Source organism: Budorcas taxicolor, chromosome 24, assembly GCF_023091745.1.
Source record: "Budorcas taxicolor isolate Tak-1 chromosome 24, Takin1.1, whole genome shotgun sequence".
Classification (NCBI taxonomy): Eukaryota; Metazoa; Chordata; class Mammalia; order Artiodactyla; family Bovidae; genus Budorcas; species Budorcas taxicolor.
In genome coordinates, this window is record NC_068933.1 from 33738423 (window position 1) to 33760009 (window position 21587).

The 21587-nt window shown below is 40.1% G+C and overlaps 1 protein-coding gene across 1 annotated transcript in view; it reads left to right on the forward strand.

Moving 5' to 3' along the window:
- Positions 1-21587, forward strand: part of LOC128068266 (disintegrin and metalloproteinase domain-containing protein 5-like) — a 123442-nt gene that overhangs the window by 97043 nt on the left and 4812 nt on the right. The window contains exons 20-21 of the mRNA XM_052661390.1: positions 12697-12747; positions 13905-14065. Of these exons, the coding sequence (XP_052517350.1) occupies positions 12697-12747; positions 13905-14065 (212 nt within the window). The remainder of the gene's footprint in view (positions 1-12696; positions 12748-13904; positions 14066-21587) is intronic.

Consider the following 21587-nt stretch of genomic DNA (forward strand, 5'->3'; position numbering starts at 1 on the left):
CAGGCTTATATGCAGCTTGAATACCAAGAGGAGGCATACATAGGGGAGTAACTTCTTAGACAATTAAAATACAGATATATCAGACTGTGTGTAGACCTAAAAAAAGGAAATATAATCATTTAACATGTAACAAGAAACTATATATATTATTATTTTCACATAAATATGTAGAAAAAATGGGTGTTTATTTCAAATTTGATATTATTCTGTATTGTGTACTTTTGTTAAATAAGTGAAGTGAAGCTGCTCAGTTGTGTCTGACTCTTTGCAACCCCATGGACTGTAGCTTATCAGGCTTCTCCAACCATGGGATTTTCCAGGCAAGAGTACCGGGGTGGATTGCCATTTCCTTCTCCAGGTTGTTACGTAAATTGCTATTATTTAAGTGAAACAGCAATAGAACTAATTAACAGTGCTGATCAACAGTAGTTTATAGAAAAACCAATTAAAAGTAACAATATATGAACAAGAACAATACTTTATAATGAGAATATAATGTATTCTATAATACAGCAATTTACTTTACCTCTTTTTAAGAACCCTGTACTAGATATTTAAGTTTTGCATGGCTATCTTCTTTTTTCTTAAAATACATAAATGTACGATTTTTAGAAAGGAGAAAGAATAAAAATATAACAGGAATAATTAACGATACCCTCATATTTAATGAAAATAACACTGTCATGCTTCTTTCAGTGCCATAATAGAGTCAGACATATTTTTTGTTTTATTCTCCAGTTATACTTTTCTGAACTGCTTGCAGCCTTTAAGGTATCCTTCTTGTAAGTGGTAGCAAAGTGGAATAGAATCAAATGTAAAATTCATTTTGACTTGAAGCTTTGTTTTAACAAGCCCACGTTTACTGAATTGCGATATCAGTTCATTGTAATGGCATTATGCTAAGTATCTTGACAAAAGCAGTTGAGCATAGGATACTAAGGGTTTTCTTTACTAGATAAAGCAGGTTTTCAGGCTTGGAAAAACTATTAATATTTTGCAGCTCTCCAAAAATGTTCAATCACTTTGTTGCTACAGGCTTGGTATGATAGGCCACCTCTCTGTCAGTCAGCTCTTTTGCATATTTAAATTAATCACATAGGCTATCCATGTCTCAAATGCCCATCATTTTTATGCACTCCGAAGCACACTGGATGTTAAATATTTCTTTTTCAGGGAACATGGCTTAAAGCATAGAAGTAATCTTAGTTGGTGAAATCTAATTTGAATTCCATATAAATTACTGTTTTAATAAAGGAACTGAGGAAGTCCTTCCTAACTTGCTTCCCCATTGCTGGTTACATTTTTTGAGTTCAGAAGCAGTCTTTATTTCCAAAGGTATGAGTCGTTTTTCAAGTGTATGAATTGTTGTCACAACCTGTGCAAATCATAGAACTACCAAGGTGTAGTCAATACATCCTATTCTGGAATTCTGAAGGCCTCTTCACAGATCATCAGATTGCTTTGGAAAAGCAGCATATAAATTTCCATTTCATTGAGAACTTTTTTTTCTCTATTCTCATCCTCCATGAATTTCAACATTAGAGAAGTATTTTCTTCTTGTCCAGCATTTTAAAAAATAAGATTTTACATCAGTTAAATATTTTAGCATGGCTATGCCAAAGCCTTTGACTGTATGGATCACAATCAACTGTGGAAAATTCTGAAAGAGATGGGATTACCAGACCACCTGACCTGCCTCTTGAGAAATCTGTATGCAGGTCAGGAAGCAACAGTTAGAACTGGACATGGAACAACAGACTGGTTCCAAATAGGAAAAGGAGTACGTCAAGGCTGTATATTGTCACCCTGCTTATTTAACTTCTATGCAGAGTACATCATGAGAAACGCTGGACTGGAAGAAACACAGGCCGGAATCAAGATTGTCGGGAGAAATATCAATAACCTCAGATATGCAGATGATACCAGCCTTATGGCAGAAAGTGAAGAGAATCTCAAAAGCCTGTTGATGAAAGCGAAAGAGGAGAGTGAAAAAGTTGGCTTAAAGCCCAACATTCAGAAAACAAAGATCATGGCATCTGGTCCCATCACTTCATGGGAAATAGATGGGGAAACAGTGGAAACAGTGTCAGACTTAATTTTTTGGGGCTCCAAAATCACTGAAGATGGTGACTGCAGCCATGAAATTAAAAGATGCTTACTCCTTGGAAGGAAAGTTATGACCAACCTAGAGAACATATTGAAAAGCAGAGACATTACTTTGCCAGCTAAGGTCCGTCTAGTCAAGGCTATGGTTTTTCCAGTGGTCATGTATGGATGTGAAAGTTGGACTGTGAAGAAGGCTGAGCGCTGAAGAATTGATGGTTTTGAACTGTGGTGTTGGAGAAGACTCTTGAGAGTCCCTTGGAGTGCAAGGAGATCCAACCAGTCCATTCTGAAGGAGATCAGCCCTGGGATTTCTTTGGAAGGAATGATGCTAAAGCTGAAGCTCCAGTACTTTGGCCACCTCATGCAAAGAGTTGACTCATTGGAAAAGACTCTGATGCTGGGAGGGATTGAGGGCAGGAGGAGAAGGGGACGACTGAGAATGAGATGGCTGGATGGCATCATGGACTCGATGGACTTGAGTCTAAGTGAACTCCGGGAGATGGTGATGGACAGGGAGGCCTGGCATGCTGCGATTCATTAGGTTGCAAAGAGTCGGACACGACTGAGCGACTGAATTGAACTGAACTGAACTGAACTGGGCTTCCCAGGTGGTTCGGTAAAAGAATCTGCTTGCCAATGCAGGAGACCCTGATTTGACCCCTGGGTCAAGAAGATACCCTGGAGGAGGAAATGGCGACCCACTTCAATATTCTCACTTGAGGAATTCCGTGGCCAGAAGAGCCTGGTGGGCTACCATCCGTGGGGTTGCAAAGAGTCAGCCATGACTGAACACACACCCACTGCACTGCAAATATTTCAACATATCTTCTATTGCCAGCAAAGTCTACAACCATCTTGTACACTTGTTTAAGGAAGCAATGTCTTTCCGCAGTGTGAAGTTAAAAAACAAACAAAAAAAATCTTGTTAAATGCTTCTGCACATTTTGAGGAAACTAAAAGTGATTGAAATTTTCATTGTGAAAACCTTCATATCACAGAAAAACAAATCACACCCCTTTCAGTGTTGTGTACCAGGTAGACAGGACATTTGGCAAGTGAGATCTTTTTCTTTTCTTCAGTAAGAAATTTATAGACTGAATGGAACTTGCAAAGAGTTACATTTGCTCTGTTTGATAAATATGCATATAGATGAGCAAAGACTAGTTTGTGTTTGATCAGGATAGCAAAAATCTCTTTATTTTGTATGGTTTTATTAAAATTTTCATAGAAACTCAGAAGCTTATTTGAAATTCTCTTCTGGAAACTAAATTACCTAAGAGCTGGGGCAATGTGTCCTACCACATTTACTTTCTAAAACGTGACACAGTCATTGCTTCACTGTAAGGGATCAACAGATGTTATCAAAACTTCCACTTTTTTCTCCCACTAGTCATTTTAGTTACAATCTATGAATCTGGAAATGTAACTTCATAGTTTTGTAGAGCAATCAAGAAATTTATATTAAAAAAATTAAATATATATAAAAAAATAAAAAAGAAAAACACAAAGAAAAAAAAAGAAATTGAATGAATAGATAAAACATGTTTGTTCTTGTAGTGGGCCCAGAACTAATCCAGCAGTAGTTATTTTTATCTGAACACTGCCATCTTTAGGGAAAACAAATTTTTTTTTAATTTAGGAAGCAAAAATGTGTAATTGATTTAGATGCTTGCTTGTCTCAACCCAGACATTTGAGATTTCATCTCCATATGTGTTTTTTTGGCTCCTTCTCCACCATAACCAATTCAAAATATTTTTTATTAAGATATAAGTGATGTGTAGCATTATATTAATTTCAGGGGGTACAACATAATGATTTGATATTTTATACATTGTAAAACAATGTAGGTTGTCACTACAGTAGGTCTAGCTAACACCTGTCAGCATACTTAGAGTTTTTTTTTTCTTGTATGGGGAACTTTTAAGGTATGCTCTGTTAGCAACCTTTAAATGAGCAATGCTGTGTTATTCAATACTTCTACACACTCAGCAGAGATGTCAGCAAAGCAATTTCACACTAGGTCTGAAGTGTAGGGTGCAAGACCTCTGCCCTCAGCACTGTATGAGCAAGTGAAATAAGATTAAGCACAGAGGAAAAAGAAAAAGGAGGCAGAGACAAGATGACTTGGTAGAAAGACATAAGCTCTTGCAAAAACACCAAAATCACAACTAACTGCTAAACAGCCATTGAAAACAAATTTTGGAACATACAAATAGATACCCTACATCCAAGTACAAAGCAAAAGCCACAGTGAGACAGTTGGAGGGGTGCAATAGCGATAAAATAAAATCCCATACCCGCTGGGTGGGTGACCCACAACCTGGAAAATAATTATATCACAGAACTTATTACACAGAAGTGAAAGTTATGAGCACCTACATGGGGGTCCCCAGCTTAGGGGTCTGTCATCAGGAGGAGGAACTCCCTGAGCATCTGGCTTTAAAGGCCAGTGGGGTTTGATTGCAGTAATTCCATAGGACTGGGGGAAACAGAACCTCCACTCTAGAGGGCGCACACAGGTTCTTGTGCACAACAGGTCCCAGTGAAAAAGCAATGACCTCATAAGAGCCTAAACTTATCATACCATCATGCTCATTTCAAGTGGTAGTAAGTAGTAAGGTTATGCTCAAAATCCTTCAAGCTAGGCTTCAGCCATATATGAATTGAGAAAATTCCAGATGTGCAAGCTGGGTTTCTAAGAGGCAGAAGAACCAGAGATCAAATTGTCAACATTCGTTGGATCATGGAGAAAGCAGAGTGCCAGGAATACATCTACTTCTGCTTCATTGACTACACTAAAGCCTTTGACTGTGTGGATCACAACAAACTGTGGAAAATTGTTAAAGAGATGGAAATAGCAAACCAACTTACCTGCCTCCTGAGAAACCTGTATGTGTGTTAGAACCAGACATGAAACAACCGATTGGTTCAAAACTGTGAACAGCATACAACAAGGCTGTATATTATCACCCTGCTTATTTAACTTCTATGCAGAGTATATAATGCGAAATCCTGGGTAGAATGAATCACAAGCTGGAATCAAGATTGCCAAGAGAAATATCAGCCACCTCAGATATGCAGATGATACCAGTCTGATCAGAGAAAGTGAAGAGAAACTAAGCCTCTTGGTGAGAGTGAAGGAGGAGAGTGACAATGCTGGCTTGAAACTCAGCATTCAAAAAACTAAGATCATGGCATTCAGTCCAATCAATTCATGGCAAATAAAAGGGAAAAAAGTGTTACCAGTGACAGATTTTATTTTTTGGCTCCAAAATCACTGCAGATGGTAATTGCAGTCATGAGATTAAAAGATGTTTGTTCCTTGGGAGGAAAGCTATGACAAACCTAGACAGTGTATTACAAAGCAGAGACATCGCTTTGCTGACAGAGGTCCATCTAGTCAAAGCTATGGTTTTTCCAGTAGTCATATACAGGTGTGACAGTTGGACCATCAAGAAAATAAAAAATGGTGGGTAGACAGGCATACCATAGACATTCTTGTTCCTAAAGGGAGAAATTGGAAAGGAGAAAAGGGTGACAGGTCTCAGAAAATACAAATAAAACTTAGCAAGGCAAATTACATTTGATGTTCAGGCTGGAGAATAACCTTTAGTTTTGATGTTCTGTCCTCCAGAGCCTTTGGGGTGGGAGCATAACCCAGCTGCAGTAGCTTCTACCCTAACTCTTCAGCTCTGGACAGAGGCTCCATCCATACAGCTCTTTGGAGTAAACTGCCCCTGAGCCACTGGGCAACAGAACTTGGCTGGTCAAAAGTGAGGAAGAGACAGCTGCTGGCCCCGTGATGGGAGAGGAAGCCTGGATGATCTCTGAGTCACCCTCTGCATCCTTCTCTTTTCTTGGAGGATAAAGCGTGTTGGCAGCCAGCCTGTTCTGTGGCTCTGTGCTGTTCTCTTTGGTCTGACCTGGCAGTGCTTCTGCTGATATCATCTCATCCTTATTCCCGCCGTCTCCTGAGATGGTTCGCGTGCACAGTCTATTTATCAGATGATTTTTCTGTCCACATTTTGGAACATATCCCCCCCTCTTCTTTTTTTTTTTTTTCTTGCAAAATTCATAGACAGAATTCTCCAAATCTTTAAATTCTGGCACCTCTCTGCTTAGCGCTAACTTCTTCACTTTGTCTCCTCTGCTCACATTTTACTCTAATAAGTCAGGGGTGTCCAGGCTACATCTTTGACATTTTTCTTAGAAATATTCTCAACTAATTATCCAGTTTCATGACTCACAAATTCTATCTTCCATAAAACACAAGATTACAATTTAGCCAAGTTTTTGGTCACTTTATAACAGGAGCTGCCTTTTTTTACCCGTTGTTCTTTTCTGTCTAAAATCTCACCAGAAACAACTTTCATGTAAATATTTCTACCAGCATTCCATTCATGATTATCTTTGTATCGTCTAAAAAAGATGTGGGCTTTCTCTCCTCTCCTCTTTTGCCTCTGAATCCTCACCAGAGTTGCCTTTATCGGCCAGATTTCCACCAACAATCTCTTCAGATTCAGTCAGTTCAGGTCAGTCTCAGTCTTGTCTGACTCTTTGCAACCCCATGGACTGCAGCATGCCAGGCTTCCCTGTCCATCATCAACTCCTGTAGCTTGCTCACACTCATGTCCATTGAGTCGGTGATGCCATCCAACCATCTCATCCTCTGTCGTCCCCTTCTCTTCCTGCCTTCTCTTCAGATTAATCTAGGTGTTTTCCACAATGTGCCTCAAAATTCCTCTAGATAGTATCTATTATGAGTTCCTAAGCCATTTCCACATATTTAGGTATTTTTTATAACAACATCTTGTTTCTTGGAACCAAAATCTGTATTAGTCAGAATTCTCCAGAGAAATGGGACCATTGATGGCACAGGAGGAGAAGCTTTAGAAGGAATTGATTGGCCCATGTGATTCTGGAGGCTGACAGATTCCAAGATCTACAGAGTCAGTAAACTCAGCTCTAGGAGAGCTGATGGTGCAGTTTTTGCGTGGAGGGCAGCAGCCTTAAAGGTCAGGCAAAGCTGGTGTCTCAGTTTGGGCATCTCAAGCAGGAAGAATCTTCACTGGAGGATCAGTGTTTTTGTTTAACTAAGACCTCTAGGATTGAGGCCCACCTGCATTAAAGAAAGCTACTACATTACTCAGTCTACTGATCTAAATGTTGGGCTTCCTGGGTAGCTCAGATGGTAAAGACTCTATCCGCAATGCAGGAGACCTGGGTTCAATCCCTGGGTAGGGAAGATCCCCTAGAGAAGGGAATGGGAGCTTACTCCAATATTCTTGCTTGGGAAATCCCATGGATAAAGGAGCCTGGTGGGCTACAGTCCATGGGGTCAGAAAGAATTGGAACAAATGAGAAACTAACACACATACTGATTTAAATATTAATTTCATTTGGAAACACCCGACAGAAACACCTAGAATATTACTTGAGCAAGATCTGAGCTCACTGTGGCCCAGTGAAGTAGATTCAATCCAGGGATGGGAAGATCCTCTGGAGGAGGGCATGGTAACCCACTCCAGTATTCTTGCTTGGAGAATTCCATGCACAGGACAGCCTGGCAGGCTTGCAAAAGGCAGAGCACACACACTCTTTAGTATACATCGATTATTCTAAGTAAACCTGGAATTTATTCATGGTAGAATAGTTGCCTGGAGAAACTAGGCAATCATGTAACTGTGTAGTTAACAGTGCAAAAGTGAAATGACTGTTTATGAGCAATCTTGTGTCTACACAGAACTTCTCATCTTGTTTTTCTGTCACCCATCTGAATGAAGTGTGGAGTTGGAGGAGAAGGGGGAAAAGTTTTGGGAGTTGCTGCTGCTGGATGCTGGCCCCTTTATACCTGATATTTACCCATGAAGTTTGCTCTGGTCACATCTGTGTTTTGGGGAGTTTGATATGACAATTAAACCCTTGAGTCATAAAGGCTGAGACATTTGGGGGAAATAAAAGGGAGGAGGTGAAAAGCAGTGAATTAGTATGCTCAAAATTCTCCAAGCCAGGCTTCAACAATACGTGAACCGTGAACTTCCAGATGTTCAAGCTGGTTTTAGAAAAGGCAGAGGAACCAGAGATCAAATTGCCAACATCTGATGGATCATCCCAGTACTGTAATAAAACACTAAACAGTGAAAAAAAGAAAAAAAAGCAAGAGAGTTTCCAAAAAACATCTATTTCTGCTTTATTGACTATGCCAAAGCCTTTGACTGTATGGATCACAACAAACTGTGGGAAATTCTGAAAGAGGTGGGATTACCAGACCACCTGACATGCCTCTTGAGAAACCTGTATGCAGGTCAGGAAGCAACAGTTAGAACTGGACATGAAACAACAGACTGGTTCCAAATAGGGAAAGGAGTATGTCAAGGCTGTATATTGTCACCGTGCTTATTTAACTTATATGCAGAGTACATCATGAGAAATGCTAGGCTGGATGAAGCACAAGCTGGAATCAAGATTTCTGGGAGAAATATCAATAACTTCAGATATGCAGATGATACCACCCTTATGGCAGAAATTGAAGAAAAACTAAAGAGCCTCTTGATGAAAGTGAAAGAGGAGATTGAAAAAGTTGGCTTAAAGCTCAGCGTTCAGAAAACAAAGATCATGGCATCCAGTCCCATCATTTCATGGCAAATAGATGGAGAAACAGTGGAAACAGTGGCAAACTTTATCTTTTGGGCTCCAAAATCACTGCAGATGGTGAGTGCAGCCATGAAATAAAAAGACATTTACGTCTTGGAAGAAAAGTTATGAGCAACCTAGACAGCATATTAAAAAGCAGAGACATTACTTTGCCGACTAAGGTCCATCTAGTCAAGGCTATGGTTTTTCCAGTAGTCATGTGTGGATGTGAGAGTTGGACTATAAAGAAAGCTGAATGCTGAAGAATTGACGCTTTTGAACTGTGGTGATGGAGAAGACTCTTGAGAGTCCCTTGGAATGCAGGGAGATCCAACCAGTCCATCCTAAAGGAGATCAGTCCTGAATGTTCATTGGAATGACTGATGTTGAAGCTGAAACTCCAATACTTTGGCCACCTGATGTGAAGAACTCATTTGAAAAGACCCTGATGCTCGGAAAGATTGAAGGCAAGAGGAGAAGGGGACAACAGAGGATGAGATGGTTGGATGGCGTCACCGACTCAATGGACATGAGTTTGAGTGAACTCCGGGAGTTGGTGATGGTCAGGGAGGCCTGGTGTGCTGCAGGGGGTTGCAGAGTCGGACAGGACTGAGCGACTGAACTGAACTGAACTGAACTGAATAGTTAAATGACTGGATGCCCTGAGGTATCTTTGAAAGGAGGTAGAATCCTTGAGGCAGATTGTTGGGGACTAGTTTAACCTATGGGGACTGGAGACTCAGAGTAATTAATTAAATGAAGATCTCAAACTGAAAGAAGAATTTATAGAAAATAGTCTTTGTTGGCAGGTATCAGTACACAGTGCTCATTAAAACTAGATAGTAAAAGGGAAAGAAAGACCGTTTTTTTTTTGGTCTGGGAAATCTTGGTTAGACTTTCAAGGCCACTTTCATATCTTATTCATTTTCAAAGTAACCACGTGATCTCCATGATTACCCAGAAGACTACACATGAGGTTGAGAATCAGTCTGCTGGATATAACTAGAGATGCTGATCTCTTCATCTGATTCTTTGTCTAATTACAAATATCATATAATTTTTACCTTGAAGATACCAGGAACCCCAGGCACAGACACAGAGCTGACTGAAAAATAAAATGCTGCTCCTATCTTGAACTCTCTTTAAAAACCATGGGAAAAAAAGGAGAAGAATTGAGGCTAGCCTAAGAGGAGAATTTTGAGCCTCTGTGATCATCCACACTGTAGCTGGCGAGTTGCTCTTCTGCCTGTCAGCTCCCCCATGTGGCTAAGAAGTGATAGAGCAAGAATGAAGTGAAGTGAAAGTCACTTAGTTTCGTCCGACTTTTTGTGACCCCATGGACTATAGGCCATGGAATTCTCCAGGCCAGAATACTGGAATGCGTAGCTGTTCCCTTCTCTAGGGGATCTTCCTGAGCCAGGGATTGAACCCAGGACTCCCACGTTGCCAAAGAGTTCATATCAAATAAAAGGAAGCAAACCAACAAATTATGAAGAAAGCAGGACTCAATACATAAGGACTCCAGGAAAGCGAATACAGATGTCAGCTGAGAATCTATAAGAACAGATGAGGAAAATGTAAATATTAGCACTTGTCAATCAGAAATGGGTCAGAGGCAGATTTAGCCATGCATTCTATAAAATCTAGAGTCATTTTAACAATTTCCTGTTGCCACATATTTGATTAAATAACTTAGTTAAATGAGTTATTTAGAGTACTTTTAATTGTTAGAAAAAATTCTAGTAATATAAGAAAAATGCCACATAAAGTGTAAAAATTTTAGGTGCTCAGTTGTGTCCAACTCCTTGTGACCCCATGGAGTGTAGCTCCCCAGGCTTCTCCATCCGTGGAATTCTCTAGGCAAGAATACTGGAGTTGGTAGTCATTTCTTTCTCCAGAGCATCTTCCCGACCCAGGGTTGAACCTGAGTCTCCTGCGTTGCAGGCAACTTCTTTACCATCTGCGCCACCAGAGAAGCCGAAATGCCACACACCCCAGATTTAATTCTCACATACAGGTAAAATCCCAATATTCTTTGTGATATATATGTTTGAGCCTCAGAAACCCTGTATCTTAACAGAATTGAAGAAATACTTGCAGGTGTTAAATATGTGGTCCATGAAAGAACGATGCCTTCAATCAAGGAAATCACCATATGGTAGAAGTTTGAAAACACAGAAACATCTGTAAAGCTCATTTAATATATTAGTTTAGGTTTTTGGATTTTATCATATTCACAGTCTATATGAATGAATTGTTTAGTGTTTGGGAATATGGCTGATAATGATAGCTTTGCACCATTTCATTTGATTAATAAAATCTCTGACACAGTTTGAAATGATATTTTCCATTCGAGGTAAAAGTTTTTTGAAGGGAAGATCTCTTGGTCATCCAAAACACAGACTTCAACTTGTCTTCTACATTTCTATACCTGTGTTCATCATTGCTGCTGCTCTTATAATAAAGCAGGATAAAATAAGAGAGCTGTGCTACAAAGGAGAACTTGAAAGTGAAAGGTATATATGTTTTATTCTTATCAAATAAATAAGTTAAGAAAAAAGTACTCATGGTTCATCTAGAATATGCTAAGACTATATAGGCAAAGCGATATGAGGAGAGGCACACAGATACATTTCAAACTGGCTTGGTGTCCTTCATATTTTTTCTGGTTTTACTACATTTTACCAGCAGTATTACTTGAGGAGGATGGGTGTCAAGGGTATGGTGGAGATTAATTCAGCCTCTTAATCCAATATGATAGTTTCTGCTCAGTTGTTTCTGACTCTGCAACCCCATGGACTGTAGACCACAGGCTCCTCTGTCTGCGGAATTCTCCAGGCAAGAATACTGGATGGGGTTATCATTTCCTTCTCCAGGGCGTCTTCCTCACCCGCATCTTCTGCATTGCAGGTGGATTCTTTACCATCTGAGCCACTGGGCAAGCTCTTAATCCAGGTCATATTGTACACAAGAGACTTCTCTTCATGAGAATAAATAATAACACTGCATTTAAAAATAAAATTTTAACATACAGAGCCTCAGACCAATGGTAAATAACTTCATTAAAATATCCTACTCCACTAGAGATAAGATCTATGAATATGCCTGCATAATATTTATTTTCCTAATTCTTTATATTGCTGATTGGGCAAGTCATTTCTCAGCTAGAAATTGCATGTGTAGTTCATGTTAATCAGGTTAGACAGGAGGAAGCATCATGAAATGGGGCGAAAACTATATTTAGTCTCAGAAAACCTGGCTTTAACTTCTAAATATTGCATATCTTGATAACTATGATATCTTGAGCAAGGGGTTTAATCTTTATGTTCTTAAAATTATTCTCTGTAACTGTGTAAAAGGTGAGATAATAGCTTTCCAATTTATCATAAACTCCTGGGTACACTGAATTAATAAATGACATTATCATATTATCTGTAATCCATTACATAAAAATTTAAGCATCATTATTGAACCCCTTATTCATAATTTACTATATTTTCCCACAGAGGTATTTATCTCTAGTTTTACCTTCTTGGAATAGATATAAAGAGAAGATGAGTATGTGTTATGAGAGAATGAAAGAAATCTATAGAAATGTACAGAAACTATGCTGAAATTTTGGACTGCTACTTTATGGTTTTGACTTAATTTGGATGAGAGTTAGGATTACCAAGGAATCAAGGGGCCTGCCCGCAACTATGTGGGCTTATACCGTAAATATTTGAGTAAATGTGAAATGAGAATGAGAAGATTAGGTTGACATAGTGAGATGGCTGGTGGCGTTTCTCCTAATATTGAGATGGTAGTTATTTTATTGCTCTTATTTCCCTAGAAGGAGACATTTTATTTAGTGAATCACTCTATTGCTCTGAAGAACATTCTTCATTCAAATAGTCACTTGATTAAGATTTAAAAATTTTCTCACTTTTTAAAAATAAACATTATCGCTGTTACAGATCTGTGTCAGAAGAAAGCAGCACTAACAGCAAGTCATTCCCCAGTGCCAGGTGAGTATAGCAGGATTAACCATTCTGCATTGTACCTTTCAATCATTGTACAAGGAACACTTAAAATCGTTAATTTCAAACCAAGCGTTTGTTCCCAATATTCTTATATGGTCCCCATTGTAGATGATTTTATAGTACTGGATAATAAAACTTGGTTTCATGGTGTCTCAACCCTCCCTGACCCACACCAAAGGAGAGATTTCACACTAGCATTTATGACCACATAATTTTTGTTTTATTTTGAAGTTTGGTAAGGAGAGCTTATATCTTGATGATTTTTTTTTAAAATATAAATTTATTTATTTTAATTGGAGGTTAATTACTTGATGATGTTTTACTGCCGCATGAAACGAAGACTGATATTGTAAAGATGTCAAATGTGCTTATAGTTATATTTTTATGTCAGAAAAAAATTATTATTAATAAGATAGAGTCTTGGAGTTTTCATTCATTTTAACTGTCTTAAGATCTCAAGTAACCACTGAACTTGACAACCATCAAGGAATGAAGAAAATGAACTAAACCCAAATTAAGTGGGAGGAAGGAAACAATAAAGGTTAGAGCAGATATGAAGAAAAGGAAGACTAGAAAAGCAATTTTAAAAATCAATAGAAGTAAGCATGTTTTTCTGAAAAAAGAAAGAAATTAACAAAACTTTAGCTAGGCTAACTAGCACAAAAAGGGAGAAGACTAATATAATAAAACCAGAAATAGTATCATTACAAATACTACAGAATTAATCTTTTTATAGTTTATAGTTCCTTAAAGATTACTATGAACATTTGTACGCTAAAAAACTGAAAAAACCAAAAAGAAATAAACACATTCCTGGAAACATGTAACATGCCAAGACTAAATCATGAAGAAATAGAAAGTGAGCAGATTAAAACCTAGCAAGGAAAGTGAGCCAGTAATTAAAAGCTTCACAACGAAGAAAAGCCCAGGACAGATTGGTTTTACTAGTGAATTCTGCCAAACTTTTAAATAGGAATTAAAGTCAGTATTCTAAAACTGTTCCAAAAAGTATAAAGGTGAAAACACAAACTCTTTTTATGAGGCCAGCATTACTCTGATACCAAAATTGGTAAGGACTCCACAGAAAAAGGAAACTACAAGTTAGTGTCTGTGATGAATATAAATGCAAAAATTCTCTACAGATACTAGCAAAACCAAATTCAACTGCACATGGAAAGGATTATGCACCATGGCAAAGCGATATCATGGGAGTGCCAGGATGGTTCAACATATGAAAATTAATCAATGTGATAACACCCACCACACTAACCAGATGAAGAATGAAAACGACAAGATTGTCTCAGTAGATATAGGAAAAAGATTCGACAAATTAAAAGCATTTTTATGATATATCCTTTCAACCAATTAAGAATGGAAGGAATGTACGACAGAGTAAAAGCCATATATATGAGAAACTCACTGCTAATTTATACTCGCTGTTTCCATTGTTTCCCCTTCTATTTGCCATGAAGTGATGGGACCAGAAGCCATGATCTTAGTTTTCTGAATGTTGAGTTTTAAGCCAATTTTTTCCATCTCCTCTTTCACTTTCATCAAGAGGCTTTTTAGTTCTTTGCTTTTTACCATAAGGGTGGTGTCATCTGCATATCTGAGGTTATTGAGATTTCTCCTGCCAATCTTGATTGCAACTTGTGCTTCTTCCAGCCCAGTATTTCTCATGATGTACTCTGCATATAAGTTCAATAAGAAGGGTGACAATAGTAGCCTTAACATAATCCTTTCCCGACTTGAAACCAGTCTGTTGTTCCATGTCCATTTCTAACTGTTACTTCCTGACCTGCATACAGTTTTCTCAAGAGGCAGGTCAGGTGGTCTGGTATTCCCATCTCTTTCAGAATTTCCCACAGTTTGTTGTGATCCACACAGTCAAAGGCTTTGGCATAGTCAATAAAGAAGAAATAGATGCTTTTTTGGAACTCTCCTGCTTTTTCTATAATCTAGTGGATGATGGCAATTTGATCTCTGGTTCCTCTGCCTTTCTAAATCCAGCTTGAACATCTGGAAGTTCATGGTTCATGTACTGTTGAAGCCTGGTTTCGAGAAGTTTGAGCATTACTTTGCTAGTGTGTGAGATGAGTGCAATTGTGCAGTCGTTTGAGCATTCTTTGGTATTGCTTTTCTTTGAGATTGGAATGAAAACTGACCTTTTCCAGTCCTGTGGCCACTGCTGAGTATTCCAAATTTGCCGGCATATTGAGTGCAGCACTTCACAGCATCATCTTTTAGGATTTGAAATAGCTCAGCTGGAATTCCATCACCTCCACTAGCTTTGTTCGTAGTGATGCTTTCTAAGGCCCACTTGACTTCACATTCCAGGATGTCTGGCTCTAGGTGAGTGATCACACCGTCATGATTATCTTGGTCATGAAGATCTTTTTTGTACAGTTCTTCTGTGTATTGTTGCCATCTCTTCTTAATCTTTTATGCTTCTGTTAGGTCCAGACCATTTCTGTCCTTTATTATGCCCATCTTTGCATGAAATGTTTCCCCGGTATCTCCAATTTTCTTGAAAAGATCTCTAGTCTTTCCCATTCTATTGTTTTCCTCTGTTTCTTTGCATTGATCACTGAGGAAGACTTTCTCCTCTCTCCTGCAATTCTTTGGAACTCTACATTCAAATGGGTATATCTTTCCTTTTCTCCTCTGCCTTTTACTCCTCTTCTTTTAACAGCTATTTATAAGGCCTCCTCAGACAGTCATTTTGCCTTTTTGCATTTCTTTTTCTTGAGATTGGTCTTGATCCCTGCCTCCTCTACAATGTCAGGAACCTCTGTCCATAGTTCTTCAGGCAGTCTGTCTATCAGATCTAGGCCCTTGAATCTATTTCTCACTTCCACTGTATAATCATAAGGGATTTGATTTAAGTCATACCTGAATGGTCTAGTGGTTTTCCCTATTTTCTTCAATTTAGGTCTTAATTTGGCAATAAGGAGGTCATGATCTGAGCCACAGTCAACCTCAGGTCTTATTTTTGGTGACTGTATAGAGTTTCTCCATCTTTGGCTGCAAAGAATATAATCAATATGTTTTCAGTATTGACCATCTGGTGATGTCCATGTGTAGAGTTTTCTCTTGTGTTGTTGGAAGAGGGTGTTTGCTATGACCAGTGTGTTCTCTTGGCAAAACTCTATTAGCCTTTACCCTGCTTCATTCTGTACTCTGAGGCCAAATTTGCCTGTTACTCCATGTAACTCTTGACTTCCTACTTTTGCATCCAGTCCTCTATAATGAAAAGGACATTTTTTTTGGGTGTTAGTTCTAGAAGGTCTTGTAGGTCTTAGAACTGTTCAACTTCAGCTTCGTCAGCATTACTGGTCGGGGCATAGACTTGGGATTACTGTGATATTGAATGGTTTGCCTTGAAAATGAACAGATATTATTCTGTTGTTTTGAGATTGCACCCAAGTACTGCACTTTGAACTTTTTTGTTGACTATGAGGGCTACTTCATTTCTTCTAAGGGATTCTTGCCCACAGCCATAAATATAACAGTCATGGATGAGTTAAATTCACTCATTCCCATCCATTTTAGTTCACTGATTCCTAAAATGTTGATGTTCACTTTTCCCATCTTCTGTTTGACCACTTCCAATTTGCCTTGATTCATGAACCTAACATTCCAGGTTCCTATGCAATGTTGCTCTTTATAGCATCGAACTTTACTTCCACCAACAGTCACATCCACAACTGGGTGTTGTTTTTGCTTTGGCTCCATCTCTTCGTTCTTTCTGGAGTTATTTCTCCACTGATCTCCAGTAGCATATTAGGCACCTACCGACCTAGGGAGTTCATCTTTCAGTGCATCTTTTTGCCTTTTCATACTGTTCACAGGGTCTAAAAGTAAGAATACTGAAGTAGTTTGCCATTCGCTTCTCCAGTGGACCACGTTTTGTCAGAACTCTCCACCATGACCCCTCTGTCTTGAATGGCCCTACACGGCATTGCTCATAGTTTCATTGAGTTAGACAAGGCTGTGGTCAATGTGACCAGATTGGCTAGTTTTCTGTGATTGTGATTTTCTGTCTGCCCTGTTATGGAGAAGGATAAGAGGCTTATGGAAGCTTCCTGATGGGAGAGACTGACTGAAGGGGAGACTGGGTCTTGTTCTGATGGGCGGGGCCATGCTTAGTAAATCTTTAATCCAATTTTCTGTTGATGGGTGGGGCTGTGTTTCCTCCCTGTTATTTACCTGGCCCAAACTATGGTGGAGGTAATGAAGATAATGGTGACCTCCTTCAAAAGGTCTCACGCACACGCTGCTACACTCAGTGCCCCCAACCCTGCAGCAGACCACCACCAACCCACATCTCTGCTGGAGACTCCTGGACACTCATGGACAAGTCTGGGTCAGTCTCTTGTGGGGTCTCTGCTCCTTTTGCCTGTGTCCTGGTGCACACAAGGTTCTGTTTGTGCCCTCCAGGGTCTGTTTTCCCAGTCTTGTGTAAGCTCTGGTGGCTCTATGGTAGGGTTAATGGCAACCTCCTCCAAGAGGGCTTATGCTATACCCAGGTCTGCTGGACCCAGAGCCCCTGTGCTGCTGGCAGTCTACTGCTGACCCGTCCTTCCACAGGAGATGCTCTAACACGGTTCTGTCTCAGTTTCTGTGGGGTCTCTGGGTCCTGATGCACCCAAGGTTTGTTTGAGCCCTTGAGCCTCTCTGGTGGGTATTGGGTTTGATTCTAAACACAATTTTCCCTGCCTACCATCTTGCTGGCTCTTCTCCTTTGCCCTTTGATGGGGTTTACCTCCTCAGCATCACCCCGATGCCATGCAGCCACTGCTCCAACAGCAAAAACAGTGACAGACTTTTTTTGGGGGGCTCCAAAATCACTGTAGATGGTGATGGCAGCCGTGAAATTAGAAGATGCTTGTTCCTTGGAAGGAAAGTTATGACCCACCTAGACAGCATATTAAAAAGCAGAGACATTACTTTGCCAACAAAGGTCCATCCAGTCAAAGCTATGGTTTTTCCAGTAGTCATGTATGGATGTGAGGGTTAGACTATAAAGAAAGCTGAGCACTGAAGAATTGATGCTTTTGAACTGTGGTGTTGGAGAAGACTCTTGAAAGTCTCTTGGAATGCAAGGAGATCCAACCAGTCCATCCTAAAGGAAATCAATCCTGAATATTCCTTGGAAGGACTGATGCTGAAAATGAAACTCCAATACTTTGGCCACTTTATGTGAAGAACTGACTCATTTGACAAGACCCTGATGCTGGGAAAGATTGAAGGCAGGAGAAGGGGACAACAGAGGGTGAGGTGGTTGAATGGCATCACCAAGTCAATGGACATGAGTTTGAGTAAATTCTGGAAGTTGGTGATGGATAGGGAGGCCTAGTGTGCTGCAGTCCATGGGGTCGCAAAGAGTCGGACACGACTGAGCGACTGAACTGAACTGATGGTTAGTGCTCTGGTCGTCTCAGGTCTTGGAGTCAGTGCTCCCACTCCAGCGGCTCAGGGCTTGATCTCTGGTCAGGAACAAAGATTCCACACGTGGTTTGTTATGGCATTAAGTGAGACTAAAACAAATACCCATAATGAGACACCAAAGATGAACCTCAGACAAATGTCAGTTACAAAATCAAGCAAATAATAATTAAGATAATGAAATATATACCTATACATATACACTCATTCATAAAATCAAAACAGTCCAACAAAAATAAAGTACAGTAGATTGACCCAGCGAACAAAAGAAACCAAAAATTACACCTACCAGTTAAGAATAAAACTAACTAAAGCACAAACTGTGAAACAAAACTAAAGCAAGGCGACAAGTGGGGAATAGAGCAATGAAAACAAGACTAATAAACATGCTGAGAGGAAAGGAAAGAAAGAATAGATATGCAAAGTTAAATAGAGGCAGATAAAGAAGATTTATATACATTAAAGATTAACTGCAAGGGGAAGAGAACAGTAGGAAAAGCAAAGAAAGGAATAAATGGAGAAAAATATGATAGGTTTAATAAAATTAAAAGAAAAAGAGAGAGAGAAAAAAGGAAGAAGCAGAAAAAAAAAAAAAAAAAAAAAAAGGAAAACTCCACAGAACTGCAAAATCCAAAATAGAGCCAGTGGTTTATAATAACAATAAAAAGTGTGACTGCATATACACATATACATATAGACCCATAAGCAAAATCAAAGCAGTCCAACAAAAATAACAGACAGTAGATTGACCCAGTGAACAAAGGAAATAGAAAATTGTATCTACCAGTTAAAAATGAAACTGACTAAAGCACAAACTGGAAAACAAAACTAAAGCAAGGTGCCAAGTGGGGAATAAAGCAATGAAAACAAAAGTAACAAATATTTTGAGAGTAATGGAAAGAAATAAAAGAAAGAAAGAATAGATATGCAAAGTTAAATAGAGCTAGAAAAAGATTTATATACATTAAAGACTAACTGCAAGGGGAAGAGAACAGTAGGAAAAGCAAAGAAAGGAATAAATGTGGAAAAAAGAAAATCTCCACAGATTTCCACAAGTCCAGTGTAGAGGCAGAAGTGAATAGGAACAATAAAAAATGTGACTGAGAAAGGAAAAAATAAAACTCAAAAGCTTAATTAGATTTCATAGTGCCAATAAAATCAACAACTACAATGGGGGGAGGTGGTGGGAAGGGAAAAAATAGAAAAAGAAAAAAGTAAAAAAAAAAAAAATCCAAGAGTCTACAGAACAAGTCAGAACACAAGAATAATAAATGTTTTTCTTGAGTCACTGCTGTCAGCGTCCTTTCTCTCACTGGGAGTCACAGTCCACCTCACCTCCCTAGGATGCCCTCCAACACTGTACTGGTCTCTGGACCTGCTGTGGGGGCAGCTCAGATCCTAATCTGCTCCTACTCCTGTGTGTTCTTGCCTCCGATGTCCACAGCTCTCAGAACTAGTGTGTTTTCTTTTGTGGGAGCTCTCAGTGCCTTTTTATATATGTTCCATAGACACAGAGTCTGCCTAATTGATCATGCGGATTTAATGTGCAGCTTGTACAGCTGGTGGGAGGGGTTTGGGTCCTCTTCCTTAGCCACACTGCCCCTGGGTTTCAATTGTGGTTTTATTTCCACCTCTGCATGTGGGTCGTCCACTGGGCTTTGCTCCTGAGGCTGCCCTGGAGGACTTGGGTGTGCCCCAGTGAGGGCCATGTGTGGAAGTGGTGCAGCTGCTTGGGTTGCAGGGGCTCTGGCAGCACCAGGTACTCAGGAGAGTTGGCAGCTAGGGCAGCAGGAAATATAGTGCTCTAGAAGGGTATGGCAACCAGTATTGGCCAATATACTCTAGTGTGCTTGCCTGGAAGCCTGACAGGCCACAGTCTACAGGTTTGCAAAGAGCTGGACAGACCAAAGCGACCCTGGGTTCATAAAGGCAGGACATTTTTGCCTGTGTCAGCTCTGCCCCAGTGAGGGTTGGCACAGCTGCTTAGCTTGCAGGGACCCTGGTGGTGCCAAGTTTGCAGGGACATGGACTGCCTCCGCTGCAGGAGTTATGGCCCTCTCAGAGTCTTTTTCGAGCCTCTTGTAGCTGGGGATCAGAAGGCCTCTTTGGCCAGTTTTTCTCCATATCTCCTCCCATCCAGGCACTTAGAGGGCTCCCTTCCTTGGGAGCCTTCTCTGTTGTTCGGTGTGTCAGGCACACAGAGGGCCCCCTTTGGCTGGGGTCCTACTATGTAGTCTTGTACATCAGTCACTTAAAGGGGCAACCTGTTTGGGGTCCTCCTCTGTAGTTCAGTGTGTCTGATGGATCAGCCTCTCTATTGTTCAGCTGCTGATGCAGGCATGTGGGGAGAGGGAGGCTGTGGTGGTGGCTTCACCCCCTACACATGACTCAGCTGTATTGCCTGGCTTCCATGGCTGCCTGGCTGTCCTCCACAGGCTTTTCCCGCCACAATCTCCTCCCTCACATCCTCTCGATCCGTCTCTGCAGTCAGCAGCAGCCCTCGCCCTGGGATTTCTTCACAATTCCTAAACTCCAGCTCCGAGCCGCTGCCCTTTCCAGGGGACCTGTGTCCCTGTCCAGGGTATGTATGGCTGCGGCAAGGACTGTCTGAGTCTCATTCCATTTAGGCTGCCACGGATTGGCTGTTTTACTCTCATCCTTAAATGTTTTTCTTCTGACTCAGACGGTTGCCGCGATGATGTGGGGAGTGGACCCCTGGTTCAGTTCCCCCACCCACTGAGGGCAGGTCCAGTCCTACTAACACTCCTGTTTCCCCCCCTAGTTCTTTGTCCTACAGAGTTTTGCCTGGTTCTGTTCTTTTCTGCTGGTCAGGGACTCCTGTCCGCTCTCAGCAGCTGGTGTCCTGCACGCACTTCTGTGTCTGAAGGTGTATTCCTGATGTATCCGTGGAGAGAGATGTACTCCATGGTCCACCTACTTCTCTGCCATCTTGTTCTCTGTAATGAGCTCTTTCATGAGTATGCATAGAAAGACAAATATGTAATATAATATTAGTAATAACGGATTAGAGGCACTTTTGAGACTCCATTAATTTTAAGAAATGCTGAGTGTATTTTTACCTTCTCTTAACTCTCTCCACTGATTTTTCCGTTAAGTTTGAATTTTAGATCTAGCCTACTGTTAATTAATTCTTGTTTTTTAAACATTATTTTCTTGGCTCCAAAAATATTTTATCATTTTCAGTTTTGTGCTGAGTTTTACAACAAACATTTTGACTTTATTTTATGCTTAACCATTTCCATTAATCATAATTCTGAAGGATTACCTTATAATGAGAGTAAGATCCTTTTCTGTCCAGAGAGCTTGCAATGCCTGTATCTTGCCATTACTCCCCTCTCTTGATTTATTCAGTAAAT